At 45.8% G+C, this 17,286-nt stretch overlaps 4 protein-coding genes across 4 annotated transcripts; 1 reads left to right on the top strand and 3 right to left on the bottom strand.

Moving 5' to 3' along the window:
• Positions 1-2,868: 2,868 nt before the first annotated feature.
• Positions 2,869-4,405, bottom strand: EDB93DRAFT_1254670 (uncharacterized protein; the record flags this gene model as incomplete). The annotated part of the gene is made up of 4 exons (XM_041453661.1): positions 2,869-3,313; positions 3,360-3,577; positions 3,627-3,858; positions 4,293-4,405. The coding sequence occupies 4 exons, from the start codon at positions 4,403-4,405 to the stop codon at positions 2,869-2,871; spliced, it is 1,008 nt and encodes a 335-aa protein (XP_041303366.1).
• Positions 4,406-4,705: 300 nt separating this feature from the next.
• EDB93DRAFT_1254669 (uncharacterized protein) lies at positions 4,706-6,776 on the bottom strand (the record flags this gene model as incomplete). Its single annotated transcript, XM_041453660.1, has 7 exons — positions 4,706-4,915; positions 4,971-5,653; positions 5,706-5,986; positions 6,038-6,244; positions 6,311-6,445; positions 6,506-6,674; positions 6,725-6,776. The coding sequence occupies 7 exons, from the start codon at positions 6,774-6,776 to the stop codon at positions 4,706-4,708; spliced, it is 1,737 nt and encodes a 578-aa protein (XP_041303365.1).
• Positions 6,777-8,091: 1,315 nt separating this feature from the next.
• Positions 8,092-10,512, top strand: EDB93DRAFT_1254668 (uncharacterized protein; the record flags this gene model as incomplete). The annotated part of the gene is made up of 12 exons (XM_041453659.1): positions 8,092-8,182; positions 8,241-8,340; positions 8,396-8,423; positions 8,481-8,520; positions 8,577-8,594; positions 8,647-8,825; positions 8,883-8,897; positions 8,954-9,107; positions 9,165-9,266; positions 9,326-10,009; positions 10,063-10,232; positions 10,303-10,512. 12 exons carry the CDS (start codon positions 8,092-8,094, stop codon positions 10,510-10,512), a joined length of 1,791 nt encoding a protein of 596 aa, XP_041303364.1.
• A 730-nt stretch (positions 10,513-11,242) lies between these two features.
• EDB93DRAFT_1107433 (uncharacterized protein) lies at positions 11,243-11,844 on the bottom strand (the record flags this gene model as incomplete). The annotated part of the gene is made up of 2 exons (XM_041447726.1): positions 11,243-11,331; positions 11,445-11,844. 2 exons carry the CDS (start codon positions 11,842-11,844, stop codon positions 11,243-11,245), a joined length of 489 nt encoding a protein of 162 aa, XP_041303363.1.
• Positions 11,845-17,286: the final 5,442 nt, after the last annotated feature.

The following is a 17,286-nucleotide window of genomic DNA, read 5'->3' as shown; positions in this document are numbered from 1 at the left end:
TGCTCCACAATGATGTCATAGCTCCATCTTTCACTTGTATTTTATTCTTTTATTGGGTTTGACCCAATATTTTGATTGGTCCTCCTTATTTTTTATTGTTTGTGAACCTAGGTTACTTTCCCACACAAAATGTATATAAGGAGAGCCCATTCTCCCCCCCAAAAAAATATGATCTCCCATTTGTAGCTATCTGCCTATCAGATATTTCACTTGCAAAGTTAGTCCCTTTGAAGTGAGACAAGTGCAGGGAAAAGAATTCCCTTGAGATTATAAGTTTCTTACCTTAGAAACTTATTTAGTGCTATAGACCAAGCGTTCTTGGTCATATATATTGTCTTTGAGACCCCTTTGTCTCATTGCTCTGTGCCCTTTGACTAAGTGATCTTAGTCATCTATCATATTGTTGAGACCACATCTCACTAGTAGTTCCATAGACCAAGCGATCTTGGTCAAGTTATAGTCCCCTTTGTTCAAGCGATCTTGAACATATATCGTATATTTGAGACCATTGTCTCACAGTCAGGTGTCCATAGACCAAGCGATCTTGGTCATATTTCATATATTTGAGACCACGTCTCACTAGTTCCAGTATCCAAGTCCAGAGCCTAGAAGGAGATTTCCTAGGCAAATACATTCCAGAAACCGAATTACGTGTCTAGAAGCTTATTCCTAGACAAGAGATTTGAGTTTCAATAAAGAAAAGTAAAGCTCTGGCTAGGTTGATCTTGACAAAGATTAGTTTAGCGAGCCTCCCAAGAACTCACATGTTATCTACCACGAAATAGGAAAAGTCGTAGACCGTGTTAATCAAGAACTGGCAAGCAGTCTTATCCAAAGTGTAATTGTGGTGTCATTACATTTACACGACTTTATATAAGACCCTCGGTTATTAAGACAATGTTCACAAAGGCATGCCTTGACAGCTTGCGCATCCAGACGAATTTGAAGGAATATACTACGTCGAAGTTGTTGAAGATCGGTAAGTTGCCCAATGCCAAGGGCCGCCTTCCATTGTCGCAGAGTATCAGTGACTTTGGACCGGTGGGTGTGTTCGTCTGCAAGTCGAAGGTTGAAGTCAACATTGTTAAGAGTGTTGCCAGCACAGAGCTGCATCTCAAGAGCACGAACAGAATTGTCCAGGTTACTGAGTGTTCGCTCGAGGGTCAAAATCTTTGATATTTGCTCGTCACTGTTGGTTTTTGATCTCCCTTTTTATTAATATTAGGGAAATATGAAAATATAAAATAAAGCACGCACTGGATAAGGGTTTCGTTTGGTGCTCGACCTGAGCCCTCCATTCCGGGCGTATATTAGCCTCATCCACAGAGAGCTGTTGAAGCACATGTTCTGCACTGCTCTTCTTTGTCTGGCAACGAGACCATCTGCGACTCAGCCACTCACCAAATGTATCCATATTTTTGCCGTCAAGATGCCGAACTTGTGCATTCAGCACAAAAAGCCGTTGGTGGTACTATCTTGATGTTAGTCAGTCAAGGTATTCCAACAAATTAAGATACTTACCCCAGAGACCCACAAGGGGGGATCAACATCTTGAGAGTGCTCCACAGGCGCTCACAGCCCTCTCTGTCAGAAAGTCCAAACACTTCACATTTGTGAGGGTGATAAATAAGCTGACAAGGCCACTGATGTCCATACACGTGAAATACGGATATAGAAAAGACGATACGTGAGAGAATACCTTGCTCGAGAAGTTGGTATTTAAGACAACTACACTCGAGCTGACATGCAATATTATACAAGATACCGACGGTCATGGTTGGTGGAAGATGTTCGAAGAGCTTTTTAATCAGTGCAAGTGCATAATATTGTTTTTCACCTGCTGATGTCATATTGACCAACCATAAGACACAATCATGATGACAAAGTAAGGCCATGTCACGAGTACCTTTAACAAACCATTATTCTTTCCTAAATCTTCCTAAGCGTCAATACACAGTGCCCAAGTCAAACCCTAACCCTACCCTGAAAGCGTCTATCATTCCCAAAATACCTTTAGTGCCTATGACACGTGTCTTCAATGTGACTGATGAAGAAGACAAGTTCTTTGATTGTGAATAGATTAGATTAGATACAATAAGATAAGATATGGTCACGTGATGCTTCTTTAATATTCTACGATGTTCTATGGTACGACTCTCTTCTTCTTTTTATGATTGGCTAGTAGTTGTAGCTCAGTTTCAATCTCCGTTTCAATAGTTGTATATAGGTAGTACGTCTTGGTCAATAGTTCTTTAGTTCAAACCTCTTGTATCTACACCGTAGCAATCCAAGATGTACTTGCTCCTCTTTTCCTTGTTGTGATAACCTTAGTCGAGTCCTAGTCTCTGCCCAATGTTACAATAACATTTACTCCTATTACATTTTTCTTTTCTTGTAACCATGCCGCCGACTCTAGACTCATCTAGACTTGGCTATTCTCTTATCAAGCGGGCTGTCCGCACTTCTCTTCTTTCTGATTGTAACATAGATACTATCTTGTGCCGCATGGCGGTTTCACCTATCTTTGCTATCTTGATAGGTTGTACTCTTTTTCCTATCTCTGTTACTTTTCTTGTCGCGGCTACGCCGCTTCCTTTCACCTATATAAACCCTATGTACCATAGATGTATTCCTTAACTTAATCTACTGGGTTTTCCCCTTGAATCCTGATCTACTAAGGTCTCCACCCTTAGTAGCCTGAACTCTGATTCTAAGGCAGTCACTCACTGTCTTAGCCTGAAACTCTTGATTGCGGTAGAAGTGCTAAAACCACTCACCGCCTAGGCAGAAGTGCTAAAACCACTTGCCGCTGATCCTGCATAGAAGCCGCGGCTCGTGCAGAAGGAACCACCAGAAACCTTCCTTGTATTAGGAAGGCCGACGAACTGTTCGCCTGATAGGTCTATCTTGACCGGCAACAGCAGAACTATCCCAGTCGTAACACCCAAGCATTAATTCATTATTTGGGTTGTGACAGGCCATGATTCCTGTATCGGCAAAGAAACAGGTGTTAGCTTTCTCCCGTTTTTCGTCGGCAGCAAGAAAGGATTCCCTGCAGGCATCCAATGTCGATACAGGGATGCGCATACCATCTTCGTACCTGTCTTCATCGCCTTTGGGCTTCTTGTGTTTTGTTCCACGACCAGGTAGGGAGCCTCGACAGGCACGTACGTGAGCTTCCATCTGTGTGACCTCTTCGTCCGAAATGAAGACAGATCGTGGTGGGTTTGGCGGATCTAGGCCATTGGCCCCACGTGAATTGGCTGACCATTTCTGTGTGAAGCATGCATCGATGCATACATGGCAATCTAGCCTGCAAAAACATCAGCATGGGGAAAAACACGGTAGGAAAGACATACTTGAGATGGGAACCATGATCCTTTTGCCAATCCTGCATTCCAAAACAAACTGGACAACGTGAACGGAGATAATCGCTTGGTTGTGCAGGCAAGACTTCGTCCCCCAAAGAACGCGAAGGAAGATGTTGTGAAATGAGGCTGTATACGTGGTCTCCAGCATTCGTCACAAGGACTGAGTACCAATGATACGCGTTACTGAAGCGGCGGCGAAGATTGTCCTGAAGATGCTGGAGTTAGTTTACTTCAAAAAAAAACATGTAGGCAGACCTTTGTAGAAAGTTTGTAACCCCGAGCTGTTAGAAAAACTTCCAATGCTTCACACCAAGCTGTTGTATTGGGGGTGATCCATACAAAAAGAGTCCTAACGAGCTCTAGTACACGTAGGTCAACAGCAAGAGATGGAGCTATGGGTGCACAGGCAAATAGCCCCAACTTAAGAAGTTGAAAGGGTGCGGGTGCGCAGGGGCAGCAGTCAATGTTCAAAACCTCTAAATCTGGACTACAGTCAATTCGAGCCACAGAACAATATGGTGAGTTCGTACAATTGAAGAAAACACAAGTCACTTCTAAAGTCCTCCTGTGGCATGAAGCCATACACTCGATATGATTATTTTGAAATGCAGGCCAATGACAGAGTGAAGAGGATTTGTATTGATATGTGAGGTATGGACCGATGAGCGAAGGGATCACTTCATTTGACCAGTGTTGCCACTGATTGAATTTTTTCTGTCGCCCATTGGAGCGGAGGGATCGGAGAAGAAGTGGACATCGTTATAAAACAAAGGCCTGCCCTGGTCAATTGGATCAGGAGGTGGGACATCAAGCCAAGGATTGGAATTGGAAGCAATTTGTTGGGTGAAATACCACCTACCCAGAAGTACTAGCACTGGAGGAGGACCTGGAAGATGAAATGTGTTGCTTCCTCATGGTTACCTGCACTTCTTGACCATGGACGGTGTAACTGATATTTGCTGCGAATGACGACGGACAGGAGTTGCAGGAGTAGACATTGAGGCGATATTCTGTGGATATGGTCCTCCATCCATGGTAGATGTTTCTGGTAGGCACAAAGCCTGCAAGAATATTGTCACTGACTCGAAGTCAGTCAACAAACAGAGAGGAACATGAAGTCCCAGTTCGTATAACCTATGTAGCAAAAATTAGTAGATACTAGACTGGGAGGATGATAATGGTCATGGACGCCAGTGATCAACAAACAGTGAACAGCACCGGAGCAACAAGTCAATAGAATTCACCAACAGAAATTGTACATGAAAGAACCACGCTACATAGCAATTCACATCAACAAACAAATACAGAAGCGAACAGAAGCGAGTGTAAATCGTCTATGGACCCACGTAAAGTATATGAGAGACCATGGGGGGGTGACCTGTGTTGTCATAAAATGATTGTACATAAAACAGGGCACATTGCTTCATGCATTGCCACTTCTCTCCCTCAGGCATCAACTCAGTAAAAGGCTGTTTGAGATCTTGAGGAGCACCGTCCCATGCGATCAACACTTGACGAAAATTCTCGAAATATGGAAGAGCATCCTGGAGAGACTCAGCATTAAGTCCATCATTCCGAGTCGAAAAATCCTTATCCCACATGCTGAGGAAAAATGCCACAGAGCAACTCCATGCGACACTTCTTCGCCTCCCGATCCAGCCACATGTGACCGGCAAGATGTTCGTCGAGTTCCAGAAGGTCGTATCGGAAGCTTTGCTCGCAAATCTCGTATATGATCTGTTGAATGAGACGATGCGGCGGATTCTCGAGTATTGCTGCTTCGATTTTCTGGCCCCTCCATTGCAACATCTGGGATCCAGTCCAAAACTGGCGTAGGAGCGATAATTCATCTCCAAAGAACAGGTCGAGTTTGGCTTTGGACTTGCCAGTCTTGCCTGATGGCATCTGACCACTTGATGACGAGGGCTGTGGTGTTGTTGGCTGCATGATCAATAGATCACGCCAGCTTTGGGACCGAGGGAGCAGAGATGGAGGCGACATATAAACATGCCTCAGCCACGACTCACAGCATGCTAACCAGTTAGCAAGATATTTCTTCAGAGACTGTGAGGAAAGGATGTTGACAAATAATCCAGGATCGGGGAGCCTGTATCCCTCATCCATTCTTGCGTGGGTTGGCTTGACACGACTCAAATCTTTCTCCGCGTGAGTCATAGCCCATGCGAAGAAGGTGTTGATGTTGGGCATGAACGGGTGAGCCACATTGGACCATTTGTCATGTCCAACTTGAGACTGGTTCTGGCGCAGAGCGGTCAGTTCATCTAGATAATTGTTAGATAAGAATGGTGAACCGAAATTAGACACTGCACTCACATACTACGGACTTATTTTTCATGGTCTTGGTGGGCGCTTTACCCGATGATGGCTCTCTGGAAGCTGCAAAGCAATTGACTTCGGTTTGATCTATGGGGATCTCTTCAAAAGTAAGGTACGGTTGATGAACTGCAGCCTGGCATTGATGATTACTTGGACCCTTGTAACGGATATTGAAAGGCTGAGTGAAGTTCTTAATGGGATGGAGGTACATCCCAAACACGAGGTCAGCAGGAGTGAAGGGAACAACTTGGCGGATGTTAATCTTATCATCAATGAGCCTGACATCTCATATCAACCACACAGGTATACCAGCCTTGTGGAGCCTCAACGTGATAGCGGAGTCTTTGGTGAAGCACCCCATCCAAGTCTTGTTGACCCCGTGCGCTCTGTCCTCAAATTTCAGCCGTGGCTCAAAGATCTCAAGGTAATCCATCATGCTCCATATCTCCAGGAATCGCCTCTGAAACTCGGCCAAGATCATCACAATATACCGCCAAGCCTGCGTCTCTTTGAAGCGCTCAAAAACAGAGCGCAAACTGGTGACCCATCCAACAACCACATCTTGCTTGTTTTCTCAGAATAGCTTGTAGGAACCGACACACTTGTTAGCCCGCTCGTAGAGTCGAAATAGGTGATCACGGTGGGTGGACTTCAGCTTGCCAAAGACATGACCAGGAGATAGTGGCTCAAAATTATCAGAAAAAGATGGCGACCACCAAGCATACCATAGGTCAGTGCTAGGATCATGGAATTCGCGTCATGGAATGGTAAAACTCCAGGTGTAAGTGTCTGCATACATTTGAGGCCACTGGAAAGGATCCATCGTCCAAAACTTCCCATCCGCCCTCGCTTGCACAATATCGGAGGGATTGTTGTATAGTTGGGGAACAAAATTCATATTAGGCGAAGTGAAAACGAGTTGACCGTCATAGGTGAGAGAGTGTGCGTCTGTAGCTGTGATAGCATCTATATCAAAATTAGAGGAGGATCACAGGACAATTACCAAGGGCACTTACTATCACCGTCATGTAAGAATGCTTTGAATTCACGAGGTATTGTCAGAGGCATTGTCAGAGGGACTGCAAATGACGGAAAGGTGACTATCCGATGAGAGTGAGTAATTGAGTGACAAACCAACAAAGGCACGGTAAGTGCAACCTAAGAGGAATCTGAACATGATGAAGGGTATAGTACTGTAACCGAAGTTAGAGTAGCGAGTGCTGTTGCACAGTAACACGAAGTCACTGGAATAGGGTTGTCTACCACAAAGGCAGAATAATCGACACCAACAATGGAGAGGAGAAGGAAGAGTTGAAAAGAGCAAGCGACAAGGTAAAGGGTAAAGGGTGAAGGGTGAAGGTTGAAGGGTGAAGGCGCAAAGTGTGATTATGCCCTGGGATAACCCAAATGGGCTTGTGACAAATGAGAATTGTGAGAAGTTGGATCTAACATTCGTCAACTATGCCACCTTCCTCCTCTCTATTCCTCTATTAATCTGCCCCTCAACTCCTCTGAAGCTGCCTTCGCGGTAGCTCACACTATCGGAAGTGACTTCATGTCACTTCTGATACATTACACACAGTCTGACTTCGTGTTAGCACTGTTACGACTACTCAATCTGCCACCATCCTCCAATGTCTGGCTTACCATCTCGAATTATTTTGACACCCTCATCAGTCTCTTGGAGCTCCTGCCTTTGCGATAGCAAATGTCATTGGGTGCTATTGTTGACGCTGTCTGGTAGCTAAGTCATAGTTCGCTTTTCATCACCCTGTACTCAATCTATGTTCCAGTATTTCCTAGCACAACCGTTGGTCGGTGTCTGTCGAAGGCGAAGGATCAGGCATGGTCTACATACAGGTGTGTAGAACCATTCTTAATTGTCTAGCTCGCATCTAATCGTCAGCGCCCATCATCACACTTGAATTAGATGCAGTCTGTGATGCTCTTGCCCATTCCTCACAGGGTTATTGAATATCAGCCATATCAGGTGAGAGCGTTATCGTTTGTCAACCACGGTGCCTGATAATTGATATCAATCAATCCAGCTGGGTACAAACCTGTCAGTGCACATCATCCCGTCTGGCATGTCGCTCCTCAGACTATTAAAATGTCATTGACAGGACTTTCCGCTTGCGATGATATTAAGCATTCACTTAAAGCTGATAGCTTGGCAGGCGGTGCCACGCGCTCAAAGAGATGTTCTTGGAGACTCGCATTTATTAGCCTGGCAGTGTAAATGACCATCAGGTGAGAGCATTGCCCACAATCTGGTCTAAGTATTGTTTCTGATCAATTCATTGCGACAATTATCAATTGAACTAGACTTTTCCATAATTGATTTGGGTACTCTGCATGCTACTTCGGCCAGCAGACTAATCCAATGGATGATGTGCCATCCATTCACGCTCTCTTTCCTCCTATATTGGCGACACTCGTCATTGTGGTCTCTACTGACGATCCGGCCCTATCAGGTTAGTCCAGCCTGCGGTTTCTGCTAATCATTTTTCATTAATTAGTGTCCACCCACAGCGGTGTCCATCGATGGCCTCGCCCGTCCCAAATGTGGTCTGTGTGTCATATCTGCCATCTGGGAAGCCACACCATTAGAGTATTGGAGTCTTCTGTCAAAGTTTGTTCGTCATCCAGCCGACAATCTTATCCATATATTGCCTAGTACACTGTAGGCGCCCTGTTCCTACCTTTAAAAACCAGGTATGCTCAAAATTTTTGCCATCAACTTTCTGTCACTCAAAGCCATTCTCACTACAGTGTTTTCCTTCTTGTCTTGAGAATTTGCTTGAAAAGTCAGGTAGGTTAGAATTTCCCCATCACATTGTCTATTGTTCTAACTTACTCCTACATCAGTTTTTACTTGCATTCGCTGTTTGTGAGACTTCGTGTCTTGGCCGCTGAAAAGGACTTTGTGTTCTTCAAGCTGCTTTCTGTCGTATTCGTGTCCATAGATCTCTTAAGTTCAGAATTTGTCAAGCTCCCTCTGCCATGCCTCCCAAAAAAACATCTTCCACCAAAAAGTGCGCTAACCCGCGGATGGCAACTCCAGTCGTCGACTTCGTGATGCGTACCCACAGTGGTGTGCCTATCAACCAACGCATGGTACATTTATTTTTATTTTGTTTATCACAAGACATTGATATTTGTCGTCTTTGAAAGCTTCAGACTAAAATGGTAGGCATCCCTTCCTTCCTTTTCGTCTATTTACTAATGTAATAATGACACCTTAGACACTACCACCCGCCAAAAAAATCAAACCTACCCCCTTGCCGAGGGGGAACTCGTTTATGAGCTTCGATGACTACAGCGCCATCCTTGCCCGGCACGCGAAATCCTCCATTGCTACCACAGAGCCGCCCACTGACACTGAGTCTGATACCCAAGGTATGGGCGGCCATTCTACAAACCGAGTAACTACCCACTGACACGACTAATACAAAGACCACCCCAAGACTGATGACCCTGTCACAGACGATGAGGACAACAGTGAAGGACAAGCGGATACTCACAAGGGCAATCTTGTAGATGATCCCAAAATTCATGGTATGTACCACCGTTTCCCATGAATCATTTTCACTAACAGTACTTTTTTCGTCTCCCAGAATCTTCACCCCCCTCTGATACTCCAGAGGATGAAGATTCTTCCTTGAATGGCGCCCCTTCCTCAGAGAACAACTACCCGTACCAAAATCGAGAAGCGAGGAGACAGGCTGAACACCGTGCAATGCTTGCTCAGCATGATCCTTCCTCTTCGGAAGAGGGGTCTGACAAAGATGATGAATACACAGAAGATCAAGATGCCGACAAAGAGAAAGAAGAAGATGATGATGACAATGACAATGAGATACCCGCACCTCCATCAAAGGCGAAATTGCTCAAGAAGCGCATGCCTCCAAAAGCTCTCCCCCCAAAATTCACAGTAACAGAGACTCCCCCATCCACCCAGATACTCCAGGCTGCCGCGCATGTGACGACGAAGTCGGTTGAGAAGAGTGCTGTCTCCAGTGCTCTGCCAAAAAGCTCCATGGCAATGGAGACTGATGACGACAACGACCTTCCCATCACTTCTAGACCTGGGCGGCTGTGCCAGGAAGGCATAGACGATGCGCAGGAGCTCAGGCGCAAGACACTTCATGCTGCCAAGATAATTGGTGACAAATATGGAAAATCTGCACATACAATACTCATCGAGGCTGGGTTGTCTGTGAAACACTCCAGGGTGGAGACCCCATGGAACATGCACCAAGGATGGTATAAAGGAAAATATCCTCGAGAAACCGATGAAGGTGAGTATTTATTTCATGTTGTGGTGCCCACAATAACCAATATCCTCTTGAAGAACTTGGTGATTGGAGAAAGAGACAGCGTGACCACTACTACAGCCTTCAAGACAGCGACCCGCTGTGGGGTGACATACAAGCGCACTATGATTGTCACTTGGGCGGTGCTAGCAACAATCGATCACGTGCCAGTATTGTTATGTCTACAAGGGACGCACTCGCTAAGCGTGTAAGTTTTTTGACAGTACTGGTTTGTATTATGGCTTACTGTCGCAAAGTTTGCAGCTTATTCTCGCTAGGGATCTGCATGGGTGAACCTGCGGGTGTCGGCAGGTCAACCTCCACCCGCACCCCGAGAAAAACCCACACCCGCGGCAAGGGTACGGGTTGCACAGTGGGTAGTGAAAGAAGGACCCGGGGTACAACCCATCAAGGGTGTACCCGCGGGTAACAAATACTATGGGGAAAAACTACGACATGGTGTAGTAAACTACTCAACAATAATTTGATCCCACCCATCATTGAGCTCCTGTTCATCACCTTCGATGTCATCAGTCTTGACCAGGTTGAGTTTGCTCCAAAAACTGAGGCACAGCAGTGCGCGCGTCGATTGTGCAGATAAGCGTGAGCGCACGTGTGAGAGTAAGAGCCATCCTCAGCTGAATAGTCGTTCAACGTCGACTGATGTGGCTGTTGATATTATTAGCTGTAGTATATGCAAGTTCAATTAAAAAAAACTCACCAGGAATAGTAAGGTAGTCCAGCGCCATCCACAATAGACGAGGGTAGGTGGTACGACGTTCATGCCACCATGCGAGTGCATCAGGCACATTTTCAATGTCGGAGGTGAGATAGCGCTCGAGCTCATCACGGAGATCAGTTGATTTTGGCGGAGCAAGGGCAGGCATGCCATCAAACATGTTATTCATCTAGAATAGAATCAGTAGTCAGTAGTTACAGTTAGAAAAAAGACGTACCTTATGTGATGTCTCTGTAGGTAAAGTCTCCATGTCCAAGTCGTTGTCTTGAAGGTTGGCATCCAAGGCTGAATAAAGAGTAAATTGGTCACGGACAAGCTTTTCAGCTGTTCCATTCGAAAGATGCCGTGATTGACCCGTTTTTTAGGATACTTCCGACAATTTTTGCTCGCACTTCATCTGCATCTTTGGCATCGTCTGCAGCATTGAGTGAATCTTCCCCCCAGCAAGATTTTACATGTTTGCGCATGTTCCCCGTCGATCACGCATCCTTTTTGTCCAGGAATCGTCGGATCGTCGCCTTGCATCCTTTCGCACGGCACTTGAATTCATGTGCACGTCGACCACCAACTTCAGTGATGCAGGGAGTTGGGTCAAAGAATGCATAAACAGGTGATACCTATTCTTTCATGAGCCTCACTGTTGCTAATTAGTGGTGCTATGTTTGTATAGCAGGAACATACTTTGCTCGTCCTCGGCACTTTCTGGACCTGAAGCCTCGCTACCAGCCTCGTCTCCACTTTTCTTGCTCATGTCATCAATGACAATGGCATTGTTATACAATGCTTCTTCCTCTTCCTCGGTGCAAACAATGACATGGCGAATCTTACGAGGCTCTGCTGCCATTCTCACATCAGATGGAGGTGGAGAGGCCTCGGCTACCGGTCTATCTTTGGATATATCTGCGGGAGGATTTTGTTTTGCCTTCTTCGACTTGTTGGAGACCGCACTTGCGCCATTTGCATCAATCATGTGCTTCTTTGATGGTCCGGAAGCTTCAAGTCTCTCTTCAAGTGCCGCTTTAGCCTTGTCTGTGAGTTTTGTGACTCGTTTTGCAGCTGCAGTAAATATGTTTGGTTGCATGGCTGGATGTGAGGTAGCAGTCTAGGACAGGTATGCTTAGGATGACAGGACCAAAAGATTTTTTCAACAGTTGTGGCTTCTTTAAAGTTTGGTTTGGTTTGACATAGGTACTACATCTTGATTAGGTAGCAATATATTGTGTTTCAATGGTCTAACCCGTGTGCGGGTACGGGTATAGGTACGGGTGCCATAAAAGGCAACCCCCACCCATACCCCAGGTGTACCCCTACCTGTGACCCGTACGGGTTACCCATACCCACGCAGTTGCCTAATCAGGACTCGGTGGCAAAAGAGTATACAGCTCAGTAGAATTCTGTGGACGAATGGCAATATTGCCTTGATTATAACGCTGTGAACCTTCCTCCACAGACCAAAAGTGAGGGCCAGAAATTGAAGACTTGTATGTATAAAAATGGGTGACTTGTGATGCTCACGCACGGGACACCAACATCTGGTCGAAAATAGAGGACATAGAAAAAGCCTCTCGTATGTCAACAGGTAGTCTTTCATGACCGTAATACTGAAAATTGGCCAACAAATTAAGAGGCTGATGTGGAGCTCGGCCAAGTAGAGCCAAGTGACATGAGTGACACATATACACTCCAGAAAATGACCAACAATCGACGAGTCCTTTTGGATATCAAATTGCTCGAAGATACAGCTCAAAATCATATGTACGAGGCAGAGTATGTTCTGGCAAGCAATCATTGCGCAACAAATGGAGCGGTATGTTACTTGCATCTATACATAAAAGATCATGAGCACAAATGTTATGTGCACAAATAGCACAACAACCACGTCTCAAAGATTGTGGACCCATCTTTTGTTGCCAATCTCCAATAATATCCAACTTATCGTTGAAAGATAACACAGCTGGAAAATGTGGATCATCGACAACATCTGCATTCTTCTCATTGTAAGTATCTCAATGGCAAGCAGCATCTACTGCTCTCACATCTGTGCGCTCAGGTGTGCTGGCTGCAATGCGAGCATCACGTTTGGCACTTGCACGATGAGAAAGAGATGAAGCTGCAAAAGGCTCAAGTAAGACAGGAATAGAATCAGCAACTCTGGGATACTTTAAGAGCTTAAACACCACTGCATTAAAAATACACACCAAATTGCATACATGCACGTGGAGCAAATCACGAACATGATCTTTGCGATCTGCTGAAGACATGTAGATAGAATGAGTGCATGCAATCTCAGTGTATTGATCTCGTGTAAATGTCGCAAAGTTCTCGACTATCATACACAAATTTGGCGCGACCACAGGCAATAGCGAACCAGCAGGATATTGAGTACACCGAGGCACTCGATCACGAGAAACCCATAAAAACCCGAAATATTTGCGCAAAATACATGATGAGACAACGGAAGTTCCATTATCTGCAGACTCGTGATCAGAGATCACCAGAGACACAGGTGGACAAAGCACAGTTTCATTACTAACTAGAGACAAAGTAGAAGCCATGAGGATGAACACAACGACAAAGACAGGAGAGGGAAAGTCTTCTGCAAGAAAATGCTGACAAAGTATATAATACCAAAAAAGGACAGGGAAGCGGACTGTGTGGAGCCATGAAGAATCTGAAGATCGAGTCGACAGAGAAATTTTCCAGCAAACCTGTACCCTAGAAGAGGGTACAGGAAAATGTATACTGAAGGATTGACCACCCTTATTATTTGGTAGCACTGTGGTCAGTGCCGTCGAGAAGTACATGTCTGCATTCAGCCGCTGATAGATGGCTGTCAAAGGATCAGCCAATACGTGTGAATATGAATGTATCGCGTCTTGCCTTTGTATTTTGTCCTAGCGTTCTCATGTCTCAAGAGTCAAGTGTGCAAATCCTTTAGCAAGTCTATGGCCTTCACAGTGAATTCCACACAGCCAGAAATCATGTAGTTTGACTTACCAAAATGATTAGCTCCCACTCTCAGAGGCACGTTTACAGTTCTGAGTTCGGGTTTCAGTGGGCAGCAATCCAGGATAGACAGCAAAAATGCACCGTTCAACGATAATATCATTGAAGTGTTTCATATAATGGTATTGAGGTTTTTCGCTCCCTTGTCGCATGAGCTTCTGGTAGACATCAATAGCGTGCTGGAGGCATACATTTGTGCATTGATTGTACACCGTCACGTTAGGGTGATTTTGCCTGAGACAACGTCAACACGAGCACATCGAGCATGAAATGCACACTGACTTGTAAGTCCTCGCTGCTCCTGGAGAAAACTCAATTGCGTATCTTGTCCCCACAAAGCCAGACATATCCAATCCAGTTCTGAGTCCACCCGCACCTTCCAGTACATGTTAAAATCAGTCCAAAAGTACAAACATCGAGGGAATTGGCGCATTCGTTCACATAGTAGTAATCGTCATGAGTGACCCATGCATCAATAGCGGTATCGTCTGTTTCATGAATGGCGAAAACACTGTCCATGGATATCATCAGGTCTTGTTTTCTCCTGGCTCTTCGAATGGAATAAGTGCCGCTGCAAAACATGAGTTAGAAAGAGAAAGTAGAGTGTAGGTAGTGCCCTTACGTCATCAGAAGTGGCTCCTTTTGAGTTACTGCACAGAGTTTGGGTGAGGAAGTGACTGGGGCTCAGGCTCTGCAACCCTCTTCGAGGTTGTTTTTGAGGATGATGCATGGGAAAACATGAGCCCGCTTCTTCGACATAAGTGGTACGTCACTTGTGCGAAGATAAAGGCTCAGGAGCAACAAATACCAACTACTAAGGGATCTCTGCTCGACCGAAAAGTTTGGTAACAAAAGAGGATGATGGTTGCTATTCGGGGGTTGACTGAGGGCCTAAATGGTGATGTTCATGGTAAAAAATGATTTGCCCGTCTATCGAGCAATTGCCTGAGACACAGAGAGTACATTGATACATGCGACAAACAGAAACAAAAGAAACATATCAGAAGTACCTCGCTATGATCAAGTACCCGACAAACTTGGAAAATGACTAGTAAGTACAAAATCCTTCACAAAGGTCGACCAATATTGCATCGAAATACAACTGCCCATTAGGGTTCAAGTTGGACATCTCCTTCAAGATTTCATGATAGAAAGTAGCGCTATCCAAAGTTGTTACGACTGGGATAGTTCGGCTGTTGCCGGTCAAGATAGACCTGTCGGGCGAACAGTTCGTCGGCCTCCCTAATACAAGGAAGGTTTCTGGTGGTTCCTACTGCACGAGCCACGGCTTCTATGCAGGATCAGCAGCGAGTGGTTTTAGCACTTCTGCCTAGGCGGTGAGTGGTTTTAGCACTTCTACCGCAATCAAGGGTTTCAGGCTAAGACAGTGAGTGACTGTCTTAGAATCAGAGTTCAGGCTACTAAGGGTGGAGACCTTAGTAGATCAGGATTCAAGGGGAAAACCCAGTAGATTAAGTTAAGGAATACATCTATGGTACATAGGGTTTATATAGGTGAAAGGAAGCGGCGTAGCCGCGACAAGAAAAGTAACAGAGATAGGAAAAAGAGTACAACCTATCAAGATAGCAAAGATAGGTGAAACCGCCATGCGGCACAAGATAGTATCTATGTTACAATCAGAAAGAAGAGAAGTGCGGACAGCCCGCTTGATAAGAGAATAGCCAAGTCTAGATGAGTCTAGAGTCGGCGGCATGGTTACAAGAAAAGAAAAATGTAATAGGAGTAAATGTTATTGTAACATTACCCCGGTGTAACCGTTGAAGTCTCCGACTTCAATCAATCCATCCTGGCATCGTCGTAATAGACGGGGTCTGCCTCGGCGTTGTTAAAGTCATCAAGGTCCGTTGAGGAGCTTGGCTGGTTGCGATAGTCTTCATCGGCTTGTTCGCATTCTTGCTCATAGAATGCTTTCTGGTCTGCCTCCCAATTGCGGAGGGCTTCATAGAATCCGTCATCTGTATAGACGATCGGGAGTGGGTAGGTTCCTCTGAGGTCTTTACAATAGACCGAGAGGTGTCCAGGGGCGATGGCGTGGCATACCACGCAGGAGTACTGAGGGCAGTTCTTGTGACGATGCCCGTATTCTTTGCATATGCGGCATTTGACGTTGTCAAAGCCTGGCTTCTTTATAGAGATGCGAGGAGGTGGGGAAGGGGATGTAAGGTCGATGACCTCTCTTTCTTTCTTCTTATCTTCTCTCATACAGCGCCTTCGAGCGATCTGGTATCCGGTAGGTTTCCTTCCTCTGGAGGCAACCTGTGGTTGCGGTGCTTCTGATCGGAAGTGGAGGCGAGTTACGATCTGGTGACTGATGACGGGAGAGAGGACGAGGAGGAGAAGGCGGACGAGCGACTTCAGTCGCGGTTCGGTTGGCAATGAGGTGTACAACTGATAGTAAGTCAGGCTTAAGGCTATCAGGGAGAAGCTGAAGCGCAATCGATCTGATGCGCCTCTGGCACTGGATGACTTCATGTGCTTCTTGTGCGGATGCGAGAGGGATTCGGTTTGCGGATAATTCAATCAGGCGGGTGGTCCTGATGATGTTAATAATGGCAGCGATTATTGCTGCGCTTCTTGCTGGGCGTTCGGCGAGCTTTCTCTCCAGCTCGAGTGCGTGTTGCTCTGATAATAGCGTTGCTTCAAAGAGGGCGTCTCCCTCAATACGATCAATGACGGTGAAATATAAAGAGGACGAAAGTGATACGTCGGTATCCTCTGACGATGAGGGGTCGGAGACGGAGGATGCAAGGGAGGAATGTTCATCTAATACGAATCGTTCGGTTTGGGAGATAGGGACGAATTGGTCCTGGAGTTCGGTGGAATCGAGGGTAAGAGAGGAAGCAGTGGACATGTTTTTCTTTGACTGGGGTTGCTTGGGTTTGCTGTCCTTCAAGCCAATTTCGTTCTCTTCTTATACGCTTTGAGAAGCGTCTGGGAATTTTCTAGGTCATCTTCTTTGACCCATTCGTTGCTGGCAGACGAGTATCCTTTCCAGGATACTAGATAGCGACGGCGTGCCGCTGTTCCTTTGTGTGCGAGGATCGCTTCTACTTCGTACTCCTCAACCCCATTGATAATGTCAGGTGAGGGTTGGATGAAATTCGGGCCGTGGACTTCTGTCTCCCGATAGGAGGATAGCTCGGATGCATGGAACGTGGGGTGGACTTTCCATTGTTCCGGGAGCTGGAGTGTGAAGGTGATGGGAGATAGCACCTTGGTAATGGTAAAGGGGCCGTGCCGCTTTGGCGCCAGCTTCTTCGAGGGTAGGTGCGTCAATAAATGTTCTGCTGACAACCAGACTTTATCTCCAATTTTCCATGGCTCATACTTCTTCCTGTGCGTCCTTTCGGCCATTCGTTGCATAGCGATGTTGTGGCAAGACACCGCTTCTTCTCTCATTTTCTGGAGGTTGGTGACACGGTCCTCGGCCGCGGGGATGTCAGTAGGGGGAAAGGCGTAGGGTATACCTCTAGGCTCATAGCCCATCATCAGGAAG

Source organism: Suillus bovinus, assembly GCF_016758785.1.
Source record: "Suillus bovinus strain UH-Sbo-P2 chromosome Unknown EDB93scaffold_77, whole genome shotgun sequence".
Lineage (NCBI taxonomy): Eukaryota > Fungi > Basidiomycota > Agaricomycetes > Boletales > Suillaceae > Suillus > Suillus bovinus.
This window is presented reverse-complemented; position numbering and strand designations above follow the sequence as displayed.